Below are 13,274 nucleotides of genomic sequence, written 5' to 3'. Positions count from 1 at the left end.
TATATATATATATATATATATATATATATATATATATATATATATATATATATATATATATCCCAAAACAAAATAAGATTAATTGATTAAAAAAAACAAAAACAAAAATCAGACTCTTCTTTCTTATAATGTGCAAAACCAAGAATTCCATTTTCATATTTCATAAGTGATATCAGGAATCATATCACAAAACAAAATGCCCCAAATGTTTCTCCAGAGATTCTCAGTATACTCACAATACCAAAACAGATGAAATCCTGCTGAAATCCTGTTTGGAGGATTTTTTTTTTCATTAATAAATTTGTAGTATAGCACTGATGCATCATTTGATAAGACACTTCGTTAATTCTGTAATAAATAAAATGTTTTTGAGGCAGAGCCCATACTCTATCCCAGTTGATGTTGTCTAGATGTCTGCTCCAATAAAAGCTAGTATTAGGACAAGAGACGACCTCATGTTGGAAGAAAGCGTGGACACTCCTGGTGTTAGGTGTTAATGTTAATGTAAGGGATAATTTTTTCTCACAAACATCGAGATGAGGCACAATCCCAGAGAACTGGTTATGGTGTCCCTTCATCTATATAATAATCCCAGAGGGAATGGCTCTGAAAACGATATCATATTCCCTTACTGTGACTGGGATTCTATATAATCTATCATGTAATTTAAAAAATGATTCATACTTAAAGCGGACGCTTCGATCGTTAAATAACTGATTAACCAAAATAATATAATTCTTTGCCCAATTATCATAATAGATTTTCTCTGTTGTGTCAAATGGGAGAAATATGTAGGGGGGAAATTATGCTTGATTTAAATGAAATCTGAGTAATCAACAATATCCAACACTAATCTGACAGGATTAGAAATATGCCTACCCAGACTGGGATTCATCTCTAATAGTGTCTAGTACATCCTTTAGATGTTTTCCAAAAGCTAAGACTAAAATTTTGTCATCTTTATTAAGAAGACATATTGGGGTGCCAATGGTCGAGGAAAAGAACATCCTTTTTGTGCTTTGAGAACAGTGTACTGTAATAAGGCCCTGTGTAGGGTAGAATTCGGAGGACAAACCATCCACACCTGGAGAATCGTTGAGCTTAGGATGATTAATGTCTTCAGTGACTTCCTCCAAGTTTAGAGGTAGAAGTAGGTCACATGTGTCTCTGTCTACCCCACTAATTTTACCATAACTAATGCTCATATGAGGAACTATACAATGTTTTACAGAAGGTAGCACAGAATTGCACAATTCCTGCTGGATTTTCAGAAATATGTCAATCGATCTGTAATCTATGAACAGTTTTGTAGCTAGATTTACGTTTCTCGGGCCTAAAGAAATAAGATGAATTTCGTTCTCCATGTTCTAACTGACGTCGCCTAGACCTGATAAAAGCCCATTCGGCGTTGGTTCTGTACATCTTGTCTAACAACTTAAATTCAATATTTCCTTTTCCAGACCATGTTTCCACAGGTATTTTGAGAAAGAAATGCTCATTTTAAAAAATAATGACCATATAATCTATTAGGTAGATATTTTCCTGCCTCAAATGGAAACGATTCCCAGTAAAGGCTAAAATTATTCTCCTTTGTAGCTTCATACATATACGTTGAAATGAAAGCTTCTAAAACAAACCCAAGACACGTTCATGTTTCAAATGAGAGTTTATTCGGTTTCCAAAAGGACGCTCTGTTGGAATAATCCTGACTGAGAGACAAATTGATATAATTATATTGCCTTATTTTCTCTTTTTTCCCACTTTTCTCCGTTATTGATCGATTATCTCAAATGTTGGGCTTAATGTCTCAAAATGTTGACTTATTTCAGAATTCTGACTCGTTATCTCAAAGTTCTGCTGTATTATCTCAATTCTGACTTGTTATCTCAAAGTTTTTGACAGATTATCTCAAAAGTTAGACTTGTTATCTGAAAATGCTGACTGAATTTTGAAGTTCTCACGTACTGCTGAAATGTTTTATTTATTTATTTATTTTTTAAATGTTATATAGTTTTTCCCCTAGATGATGGAAACAGACAGAGATAGCATTCCCATTTGTATTTTGTAATTTCCTGCAATATTTGTATCGCGAAGGCTAACATCGCCATACTGGTGACTAAATGATATAACATTTAGCTGCGTTTTCTACATGGACTAATATACTGTTGAATAATAATGAATAGAATAAAAAACGAATAATGTTAAACTGAAAAAAAGCGTCACGGACTTTTATTTTGAAGGGAAAAAATCTACTACCATATCTAAAAAAAACGGGGGCCGGGGGGGGTGGGTCGGTGATGAACAAGGTATTTTTGGCTTCGCGTCTTTACCGCCATCTTGTGGTCAAATTTCGTCGTTACTAAAAGACAGGGTACAAGGTTGCCAGATCATAATCTCGATTTACACCCCTTTGACTTGAAATATAAACGACAGAAAATACAATAGAATTAAAAATTATACTATATATTTAGCAAATTGAACGTATATTGTTTAGCAGTTAGAAACATTTAGATTTAGACTATTTAGATTTTATTTTGATGAAAGATTCCTAACTATCTCGTTTCGTTTTATTTTGCAAACGTCTCATTCTTTATCTAGCAACCTAAAAGAGGCGAGGAGAGGTGCCGGAAGTGTAGCCGGAAGTGCATATTTTGGCCAATTCTCTACGTTCCCTTTAAAAAATCACTAGTAAGGGTATTAAATAAAGACTTTTGCACCCTCTGTAGTGCATTTTGTGTCCACTAGGGCGCGTCGGCGTCTGGGAATGAGGACAGGGTTGCCAGATTGGTTAGATTACTTTGTGCAGTTTGGTTTGCAACCATTTTAAACTTTATGTTCAGTTGGATATTTAAAATTGCATTAATAATCCGTACAAAAAAAGCTTGAAGAGGTGGGTCTTTATGATTCTGCTGTCCGGACAATCAACAACAGCATGGTGTGATGAAGTGGAGTTACTGTTATCGCCCTGATTCTTTGCCTATAGGAGCATGTGTTTTGTGCCTCTTGTACTGCAGCAATTTGCAAACAATTACAAGTCATTATTTATTCGTTTGCTTTTCGTTTGGCCCGTAAATATTATTAGTCGAATTAGTTGTGGTAGAGCAGGGAAAACACTTAAAATGTACAGGACAGGGGGTTGTCCATGGCCAAGAAATGAGTACATGTGATTTAAGGGTACATTCATCTCAGTAGTGCGCCCCCTGTTGACTATCTGGAAGCAGCTGAACATCCTTCCATACGGTTATCCTACACAGGGTCGCGGGAGAGCCTGGGGCACAAGCAGGAGACACCCTGGACGGGGTTTCAGTCCATAGCGGGAGAAAACTGCAAACACACATATTGACAGACCACGGACAATTCGAAAATGGCAGTCAGCCTACTACACATGCCTTTGGGCCGGAGGAGGAAACCCACGAAACAAGGGGAAAACATGCAAACTCTGTGCACACAGGGCTGAGGAGGGATTCGAACCCCCAACCCTGGTCGTGTGAGACAAACATGCTAACCACTCAGCCGCTAAGAAACCCCGATGGCGTATAAGGACAGAATGACGTTCTCGCTCTGCGCCATTCAGGAAGCGACATTGAGCTGGCCCATGTTGGTAAAACTCTCCTGTCAGAAGTGCTTGTCACATGACCACCAGCTTGTACAAACCTCCACACTCTTCCAAATAAATTCACACCGAACATTTTTATCCACCAAGCGATAGATGGAAAAAGGAATAGCGCATACCCGTAGAGGTATGTACAGCCAAAAAAAAACTCCCCGAGCTACTACTGTAGAGCAAGACTCGACCCCGGGGGCGGGACATACGTGTTCTAGAGCGCATTTAATTGGACGAACAGAAGACTAGTACAGGAATGTGTCATCAAAAAAACCAAACATTTTAAACCCTACAAAACCTATATTTTTGTGGGAGTTTTTTTGTAGTTGTTTTGATTGTTTTTTAAATAGATAATACATTAGTGTACATCACAATAAAGGACAGGTACACAACGCTCTGAAACATCTATTTATTTGAATTCTCTTTGTGTGGAACAATTTCTGAGAGGTGAGGGGAAAAACCATGCACTAACCTGGCAACCCTGAAAAAGGGGGCGGACATAACCGGTTTCGGATGATCACAAAACCCTCCGTCCGTGATTTCCCAAACAAATCCGCTAAACAGAAACGATTTTGTGACGCATAGACACATCGCATCGCTTTTTTTTTATTTTAACAAAACTAAACTAAACTAAACTAAACAAAACGTGCGCGTGGGCTGAGAGACCGCGCGCAACATCAGCACCACAGTGCAGCATCCTCCGCGATCAGACATCTGTCTGCTTCCTGCTTTAGTGAATTCATCTGATAAGCAGGTGAGTGAGTGTGTGTGTGTGTGTGTGTGTGTGTGTGTGTGTGTGTGTGTTTGTGTGTGTGTGTGTGTGTGTGCATGCATATGCGGAAATATTAATGTTACATCCTTGTGAATGTTAGTGTTACAGCCTGTCAAGTCAGGTGAGGCCTCTAACGCAGGATGCAGCTGTAATCCAAGGCATTAGGGCCTTATATCATCCAAATATTTCGATTAGACAATAAACAAGAGCTTGTAGCATCAGCAAAGGTTTCCTTTCATCAAGAGTTAACACTATATCACTAGAGATTAGAATTAGCGCCTGAATCTGAACAGTGCTTCCTGCCTGCGTTCACGCACAGTGTCTGAAATGGTGTCTTGATCACGATTATGCCTTACCAACAGCAGTGCATTATGGGGATTCTACACCTTTTTGTTATTTTCTGGCCTACATAATTTAGCCCCTATCCTGTTTGCAGGTGATCCTCTGGATAGTCTTCGGTATGCAGTCGCGTGTGGTTCCAGAGGATGAAAGGAAGTCGTTCCCTGCAGGATTCCGCAGAAGATCGTAGAAACGAACGCGAAATCGAGATTTTTTCCGCCGATTTGGGCTGAGACAATTCGGCGCATTCTTCGATTCTTCGATGCACATGCGTCGGACATGATTACAGCTAAACGGTCTCGCTTACCAACAAACATCGCTGCGAAAGAGCGCGCGTAACGATTCTGTGCGGTTTTGCGATTCCGCCGATTCAAGCCGCGTGGCGAATTTCGAAGAGAAAGACCGCGTTAAACGTATTTATGTCGCAGTGTTTGTGGCGTGTTTCCTCTGAGACGTTAGCGGTCGTGTGCTGCTCCGACTGACGTCGCTCACTGCTACAGCCAGGACCGTTACAGTGGAGTTTAATTCAGAAATCTCGCGCTCGGGTTTAACTGTCACCGTCATATTATCACGATGACTCATGATACCATGAGAAATCCAGCACAGACGCAGTAAAGACGTTAAGGCGAACCCCGGACGAGTCCCGGAACGCGGTGCGCGACGAGTAGCTTGTTCAGAAAGCCGATCCGTTTGAGACGAGGACGTCAGACAGCTCGTCCGACTAAAGGACTCTTCCTTTAAGTAGACTCGAACGCTATCAGCAGGTACGCGAATGCCATTATGGGTAACCAAAACAGATCGATGGAAGACATGGCCTTGCAAATGGACGAAATTTCATTGCAAATAAACGGTGGATGCTGTTAAAGATCGTATGTTGTTGTTGTTACAAGTACGTGTTCATGTTTAGAGAAATGAGTGACGAGGAGAACCCTGCAGCTGAACCCGTACAGGTCCTGGACGTCCAGGGTGACGGACGCTGGATGTCACAGGTGTGTGTTTCGGGAATTAGTCTACATGTGTACGCACGTATAAAAAAACAAACATTTTTTAAAGCGGTTGTGTATTTGACATTGTGTTGGTCGTGATCATGTGGTAAAGGTTTCATTGCAAAATGTGTGTTTGTTGCAGCACAACCGCTTCGTGCAGGAGTGTAAGGATGCGGAACCTGACGTGCTGTTTGTAGGGGACTCCATGGTTCAGCTGATGCAGCAATACGAGGTGTGTGTGTGTGTGTGGATAGGAAAATCCCCAACGTCTAGTACAAAGCCATGAACTAAACACTTCATCTCTTTCATCTTTAACCTGTATTAATAGTATATCCGTATAGGTTTTCAGTAATCGCCTGGTTATGTAAGCAGGAAACAGAGCCTGAAGTGTCATTCCCGGTTCAGTGCCACGCCGCACAATGCCGTATTGTGTTCCGGGTGTAAATAAGCTGCTGTGCTGTAGGGTTGAGCAGAAAGACGTTTCTGATTTGGAGAATTTCACGTGGCCACCGAAACCTCACGGGGTTCCAGTCAGAGGAAGAAAAACTCCCCCGTATGTTGGATGGTGTGCATAAATTCTCCAGACATGCCAAATTTTAGTACCGAAAACGGATCTGATCACCAATCACGGCACACAATTCAGGATGACCTAAAGTAACGTCCTACTAGATATGGACCGGCGATACATCGCCGATGTTAAGGTTAGAGCTACAGGTAGGGTTCTGTGATGCGATCGGTAGTTGTTTCCAGGTGTGGCGAGAGCTCTTTTCTCCTCTCCACGCGCTCAACTTCGGGATCGGAGGAGACACGACGTGCAACGTTCTGTGGAGGCTGCAGAACGGAGAACTGGAGAACATCAGGCCACGGGTGAGAGACAGAGAGAGAGAGATTATCTTTATCCTGTAGATGCTGTTTCTAGTGAACAACAGTAGTAATGTGTTCCCACCAGGTGGTGGTGCTGTGGGTCGGAACCAATAATCATGAGCACACGGCGGAGCAGGTTGCAGGGGGAATCATGACCATCGTACAGCTGCTCATCTCGCGCCTCCCCAAGGTCAAGATCGTCGTCCTGGTAAGGAGACAGAAAGGGAGTGTGTGTATGTGTGTGTGAGATGGATCAAAATTGTGTTTATGTAGCTATTCAGTGTTCGGCTACTTGTTTTTACTCGCCCTTGTCCACTTCTCTTCACATTAAGTAAGTGCAGATCGTTTTCTTCTACATCTGTTCATGTCTGTTACTGACATTATCTAAACTGGACCGTTAAAACGTTGTTATTGGTCTATTTTTGTTCAGTCATGTCGCATTAATGTCAGTGAAAATGTCTTTTATCAACAGGAATGCACTCACTTTTGACAGTAATGATACTGTAGGTAACCTACTATATGCAGATACGTTAGCCAACGTTGTTGGCTGACTGGCTTGAATCATTCCTTCAAACGATTGGCTTGCTAGCTAGATTACTGAGCTAATTAACTAGCTTTCTGACTAGCTAGCAATGTAAACGAGAAGTGTGTAGAAGAACATTGTAGCCTTTTTGAAGCAGTTTCCTTCAAACTATTCCATGTTCAGTTGATAGCGTCATATTAGCATGATAACTAGCTCTCGTCACTTAAGTCGAACAATAAAGGTTTTTTTAAAGTGTTCTCATGACGGGCTATTAAAAAAAAAGACCAGCTAATTGCTTAAACCTGATTGGTTGTGTCACTCAGGGTCTGTTACCCAGGGGCGAGTTCCCGAACCCTCTGAGGGAGAAAAACTCAACAGTAAACGCTTTCCTGCGTTGCGCCCTCCCTCGTCTCGGACATGTGCAGTTCCTGGATGTGGGTGGCGGCTTTGTGCACTCTGATGGCACCATTTCCTGCCGAGACATGTTCGACTTCCTGCATCTGACAGCCGGCGGGTACGGTGCCGTCGCCACGCCCCTCCATGAGCTGCTGCTCCAGCTGTTGGAGGAGACACCGCAGGAGAGGCGGGCCTCGGTCGTGTGAGAGGAGACGACCGGACGGACCACAGAGATGTTCGGAGAGGCAGCATTCAGGAATCCGTCTCGTTCTTTAAGTGAAACACGTACATCGTTACATAATAAATGGGGAGCGTAAAAGGGAGAGAGAGAGAGAGAGAGAGAGAGAGTCATAAATGTTGGCATAATGTGAAAAAAGCGAAAACCTTCTTTGCTAATTCTCAGAAATGTGTTTTAATCACTTGGGTTTTTTTTTTCTAATGTGCTTTAATTTATTTAAGTATTTCTTGAGTGTATGGCAAAGTCCTCACAAATATATATATATATACAACCCTGAGCACTGTGTGTGTGTGTGTGTGTGTGTGTGTGTGTGTGTGTTAGCCGTATCCAGAAGGAGCTATTCAGTATATAATGAAGATAGATGCTATATTTCAAATCACACACACACACACACACACACACACACACACACACGCACACACGCACTATACCTAAAAACTCAATTACACAGTGTTTATCATCTGGAGCTACAAGGCTAATGTGGCTAACAACTAATGTACGTCCAGCTAACCCAAACTCTTTTCTAAAAAAATAAAGGTCTTTTAGAAAATTTTAGAATTCCTAAAGATTCACAGTGGAACTATGTTAACATCTGCCACGTTATTAGCTTTTCGGTCTTTTTTTACTTTCAAACATACTAATTGTGCAAATTGCGCTGAGCACAAAGTGGGGAAAAAGTGATCCCGGTTGTCCAAGATGGCCGCCCTGGTAATGTTACAGCGTTCAGCTCTGTGGTCAATTTCTTTTTTATCCATACATATAAATGACAGTAAGCTCCACAGTGTGCTAAAGAATGTCAGCAAGAACTAGCACAACTTTACCTGAAAACTGAAATATTTGTACATATAAACTTTTAGTATCTATTACTTGTTAGCTACGTTACCCTGTAGCTAATTACGGTTTGGATGATGAATACACTTAGCCTCTCTCGCTCTCTCCCGCTCTCTCATTGGCCTCCATCTTTTTTTTTTTTTTTTTACAGAGTAGCTTAAAGGAATTCCTCCGGCCATTTCCTGTCATCGGGAAATACTACCACACTGTGTGTGTGTGTGTGTGTGTGTGTGTGTGTGTGTGTGTGTGTGTGTGTGTGTGAGAGAGAGAGAGCAAGAGAGAATGTTATATACAGAGACAGAATCCATCTCTCTTAAAATATTTTAAAAATTCATACAACTGGAAATGTAAAATGTATGTTTTAACTCCATCTGTCTGTATGTATATATACACCATCAATAAATGCCTGCATAGCTGTTTGTGTTATGTGCCAACGTTTCCTGTCAGCCAGTGAGTGTTAGCTTAGCCGCACTGCCACACTGAGGATTGTGTGAAACTTTCCATTAAAGAAGGAAGAATGTCACCACTCTGAGGCTGGAATCTTTCTTTTTTTTTTTTTCTTTTGTTTTTGGATGTAAAGATGATTGTGCAGCACCCAAAATAATATCTGGTCAGAGACTGTCCCATGCTAACCTCCCATGCTAGTTTACTGTCCACTGAGTAAACTAGCTATAAAGATGGCGGCACCGTTTCAGGTTAAAAACGAAAGACGAAAAGTTTAAACCTGACGAGAAAAACAGCACCATCAGTATTTCAATCTCAGCTTGCATCAGGTTTTCCTGTCAGTAATACAACGCCACCAGAAGATAGAGGCATTTCTTATTTTTAACACAAAAACCAAAACAAAAACGATTCCTTCAGCATACATTCAGTTATCTAGAGGAAAATACAAATTTTACCATTAAAATCAATACCAGATGGTTTCCATTACGTAGTTAGGACGTATTAAGGACGTGGACCTTAATGGTATCCATTAGTCATAACATGCCACCAACAGAAGGTGACAAATTACCAGTAGAGACCCACAGGAACCATTCCATTCCATTAAAACCAATACAATTCCCATTATAAACATTAAAACCATTACAAAGTCTATGAGGGTTTCTTTCTTTCTTCTTTTTTCAGAAGGGATGGTAACCAGCACTATAATGTTACAATGTTCACATGTTTTTTTTGACATTCATTAATAAATTGAAAATGGTAACATCATAATAATTTAGAGCCAGCGTATGTATAGTGTATACTGGAGGGTTCCTAGTGAAAAAACAATAGAAACCCTCACAGTTTATTGGAAACTGTAATGGTTTAATTGGATTGTTTTAATGGAAACTGTAACGGTCCCCATGGGTCACTACTGGTAATTTGTTGCCTTTGATTGGTGGCATGTTATGGTTAGCGGATACAATCAAGGACCAAAAATGGTCATTGTAATGCTTTTTATGATTAGCTGATGGTTTGTAATGGTATTTGTAGCGGAAACCATTAGAATTTCTGTGATGGTTTCTGTTGGATTTCTTTTTTCAGCACAGATGTGAACAGCAAAAACCAGGACAGAAATGTTCACTTGGGGGTTTTTTTAACCAATGTGTACTGGTTTTTTTGCTGGTGACCAGAAAGCAATCAAGAGAGGCTGGGTGATGGAATGACTGCTTATAGCTGCTAACGTAAATGATAACAGGAACTAACTTGTTCCAGAGATGTTCCATAACAATAAAAGTAACTACAAATGGATTTTAAAAAGTATATTATATATACAAATGTTCATTAATAACATGGCAGAGATCACTGCGTTATTTCGGTGGAATGACGTGTACGCTTCTGTTCACTGCACATGCACATGCATGCCTCTGGATATCTTATCTCAGCTAAATGGCTGACTTTCAGTGCACTTTGGCATGCGTGTCCATGTGCGTGACGTGAACATTAGCATTAACAAGTTAAATAAATGAGGTCATAAAACCAATGATGTGGACAAAAAGGTTCAGACCCTATCATTTATTTCCCCTCGTCACTAGCCATTTCTGTTTTGGTGCCTTACCAATGTATTATTATTATTATTATTATTAAAAGAAAGCAATCATTGAGACACCAACGACGAATGATATCCCCCTTTATACCACATCGTGAATCTAATTTACACTGTCATTAAAGTACATGTTGGAAAATAACGAATAAATAAAAGATTTATTTTTAAAAAATGAAGAAAAAAAAACAATTTTCTGTAGTATTACATTAATATTTTATGCGGATTTTGAAAACGTAAAATAATTTGATTATGTAATCGATTGATTGCTTGATTTCGTATCGTAATATAAAGCGTATAAATCTTAGCTGTGAACAAAATGTCCTTGCAGGAAATTAAATAACACACTTTTAAAATTAAATGAATAATATTTAAGTGTTTCAGAGAAGAGGTAGTATCATTTTTTCTGAGTTACTCATGCTGACTAGTAGTGACCTTTGATGCATGCATTGTTCGTGTGTGTGTGTGTGTGTGTGATTGCATCTGACATCTTGTGAGTGTACTGAGCTGATTACCTCACCGCAGATACCATTCAGCCTAAGGCATGTAACCTTTGAACTTCAGTCTTCCATGTAGGAGGTCTGGAGTCCAACTGCATTCACACACAGTCAGTTTCAGGTGTACATAAACCCTCCGTCCCTGCAGTGGAGCGTCCATCACCAGAGCATCACCTCTAAGGTAAGAGCTCACTTACAGGAGAGGAAGGAGGCTGAAGCGATTGTAACAACTTTGCTCTATTGCAGTTCTTTCAGAGCGCAAACTAAATACGCTTAAAATACAGGTTCGGTTATACTTCGATTGCACTATTATACTTAAACTTCTAAAGATTTTGCTTGCCTTAAAGACTAGACAAAGACACGTGGTGAGAATCCATATTGGATATAGTGATTGTAATTTGTGGTCCATTTAAGTTTTAATATTCTTAACATCGGTTAGGCATCTTCATCTCAAAAACGTTTCCGTTTGGTTTTATTTTAAGGCTGACCGGTCGCAGTTGTCTGTCCAGTGTTTAGGTTTGTTAAAATTGTTTATCATGTATTTATCATTTCCTAGGCTTCAACATGAAAGTCGTGGCTCTTGCGCTGACTCTCCTCTTGGCTTTGGGTGAGTATCGCTTGTCTTCTATTCTCTGTCATTCTGCCTTCCTTTCGTCCTTCATGTCTTTATGCTGTACCAGTTCACCAGACGTTTACCTCAAATGTTCATTTCCTGTCAGTGTTTAATTGTTGAATCCTCTCAGTTCTTGTGGTGCTGATCAGACCATCCATCCCACCCAATCAACATTTTAACGTCTTCCTATTAATGTCTTAAAATTTATATTGTCTTCGACACAACGTTGGTCAGGAATCAGCTCAGTTACAAACAGCTAGTAACAAAAATTCAGAGCAACACCAGTGCAGGATGTATCTTTGCTCTTAATCATTAAATTACCAGTTTTATTTGACTTCCACACTTTTCAGAGCCAGTTGAAGTCTAATAGACTTTTTGTTCGTCCCCAGGCTGCCATGCCCGCACCCTACAGGCCGAAGCTCTCGACCAGGTGGAGCACTTCAAGTCTGCTGCCGCGGTCTACCTGTCCCAGGTGAAAGACCAGGCCTACAAGGCCCTAGAGAACCTGGACGGAGGTGACTACGAGCAGTACAAGTAAGAAAATGTGATCAGACCTAAATCAAACATGGTCTTTGAGACACTGCTTGTTTTGCTCAGCTTCATTGAATAAGCTGATTAACTCAGATGTGACAAAGTACTTGGGGCTAGATTTGCTTCGGAAGATGTAGCTAACCTCCATTCATCTCCCCTTCTCTTCCTCCCAAGGCTGAAGCTGACCGAGAGCCTTGACAACCTGCAGAAGTACGCCGAGTCCACCTCCACCTCCCTGAAACCCTATGCCACCCAGGTGGTTGAGGGAACCCAGACCGTGCGTGAGTACATCCTGAAAGAAATGGACGACCTACATGCTAAAGTGGAGCCACACCGTGCTGAGCTGCGACAAGCCATCGAGAAGCACCTGGAGGAATACGGCGAGCGTCTCATCCCCATCTTCCGTGACTACATGGCTGATAACCAGAAGGAGCTTGAATCTCTTCGCCAGAAGCTTCAGCCTGCTCTCGAGGACCTCAAGGCCAAGGTGGAGACCAACTTTGAGGAGACCAAGACCAAGCTGGCCCCCATTGTCGAGGCTGTGAGTGGAAGGCTCAACGAGAGGCTGCAGAACCTGAAGGATCTGGCAAATCCTGTGGCTGAGGAGTACAAAGAGCACGTGCTGAAGGCTGTCGAGGACGTCAAGGAGAAGCTGGTACCCCACACCGCCCAGCTCCAAGGCCAAATCGAGCCCTACGTGGAGACCCTGAGGGCCAAGTTCATGTCCATCTATGAGACCGTCTCCCAGGCCATTCAAGCCTAAACATAGCTCCTTCCAGGACTCGCATTCTCACAATCACGCACGTTCATGTATTCACCTATAAGAATGTCTGTTGGCTCTAACGTTCTCGTAATGCGATGATGCAAAATAAATAAACATATCAGTGGATTGCTAGATCAATCTTCCTGGGATTTTCACTCTGCCTTGTGTTCACACTTACCTTCCTGATTAATTCCCAGGACATAGTGTGTGTCTGCACGGTGTTTTAATGCCTGTACTTACAAATCTGCGTGTTTCACCCGGACACAATCGCTTGCTCACTAATCCTTGGTCCCA

General features: G+C 41.2%; 2 protein-coding genes across 2 annotated transcripts; both read left to right on the top strand.

Annotated features, from left to right (window-relative positions):
* Nucleotides 1–4,082: 4,082 nt before the first annotated feature.
* Nucleotides 4,083–9,079, top strand: pafah1b2 (platelet-activating factor acetylhydrolase 1b, catalytic subunit 2). The gene is made up of 6 exons (XM_017459602.3): nucleotides 4,083–4,358; nucleotides 5,623–5,704; nucleotides 5,844–5,933; nucleotides 6,452–6,568; nucleotides 6,651–6,773; nucleotides 7,412–9,079. The coding sequence occupies exons 2-6, from the start codon at nucleotides 5,627–5,629 to the stop codon at nucleotides 7,688–7,690; spliced, it is 687 nt and encodes a 228-aa protein (XP_017315091.1). The 5' UTR covers nucleotides 4,083–4,358; nucleotides 5,623–5,626; the 3' UTR covers nucleotides 7,691–9,079.
* A 2,154-nt stretch (nucleotides 9,080–11,233) lies between these two features.
* apoa1a (apolipoprotein A-Ia) lies at nucleotides 11,234–13,110 on the top strand. Its single transcript, NM_001200469.1, is given in 4 exon segments — nucleotides 11,234–11,254; nucleotides 11,630–11,680; nucleotides 12,076–12,220; nucleotides 12,392–13,110. Coding segments are annotated over 3 exon segments (777 nt in total). The 5' UTR covers nucleotides 11,234–11,254; nucleotides 11,630–11,637; the 3' UTR covers nucleotides 12,981–13,110.
* The last annotated feature ends 164 nt before the right edge of the window (nucleotides 13,111–13,274 follow it).

Source organism: Ictalurus punctatus, chromosome 28, assembly GCF_001660625.3.
Source record: "Ictalurus punctatus breed USDA103 chromosome 28, Coco_2.0, whole genome shotgun sequence".
Classification (NCBI taxonomy): Eukaryota; Metazoa; Chordata; class Actinopteri; order Siluriformes; family Ictaluridae; genus Ictalurus; species Ictalurus punctatus.
The sequence above is the reverse complement of the archived record's forward strand: the minus strand, read 5'-3'. Positions and strand labels throughout refer to the sequence as shown.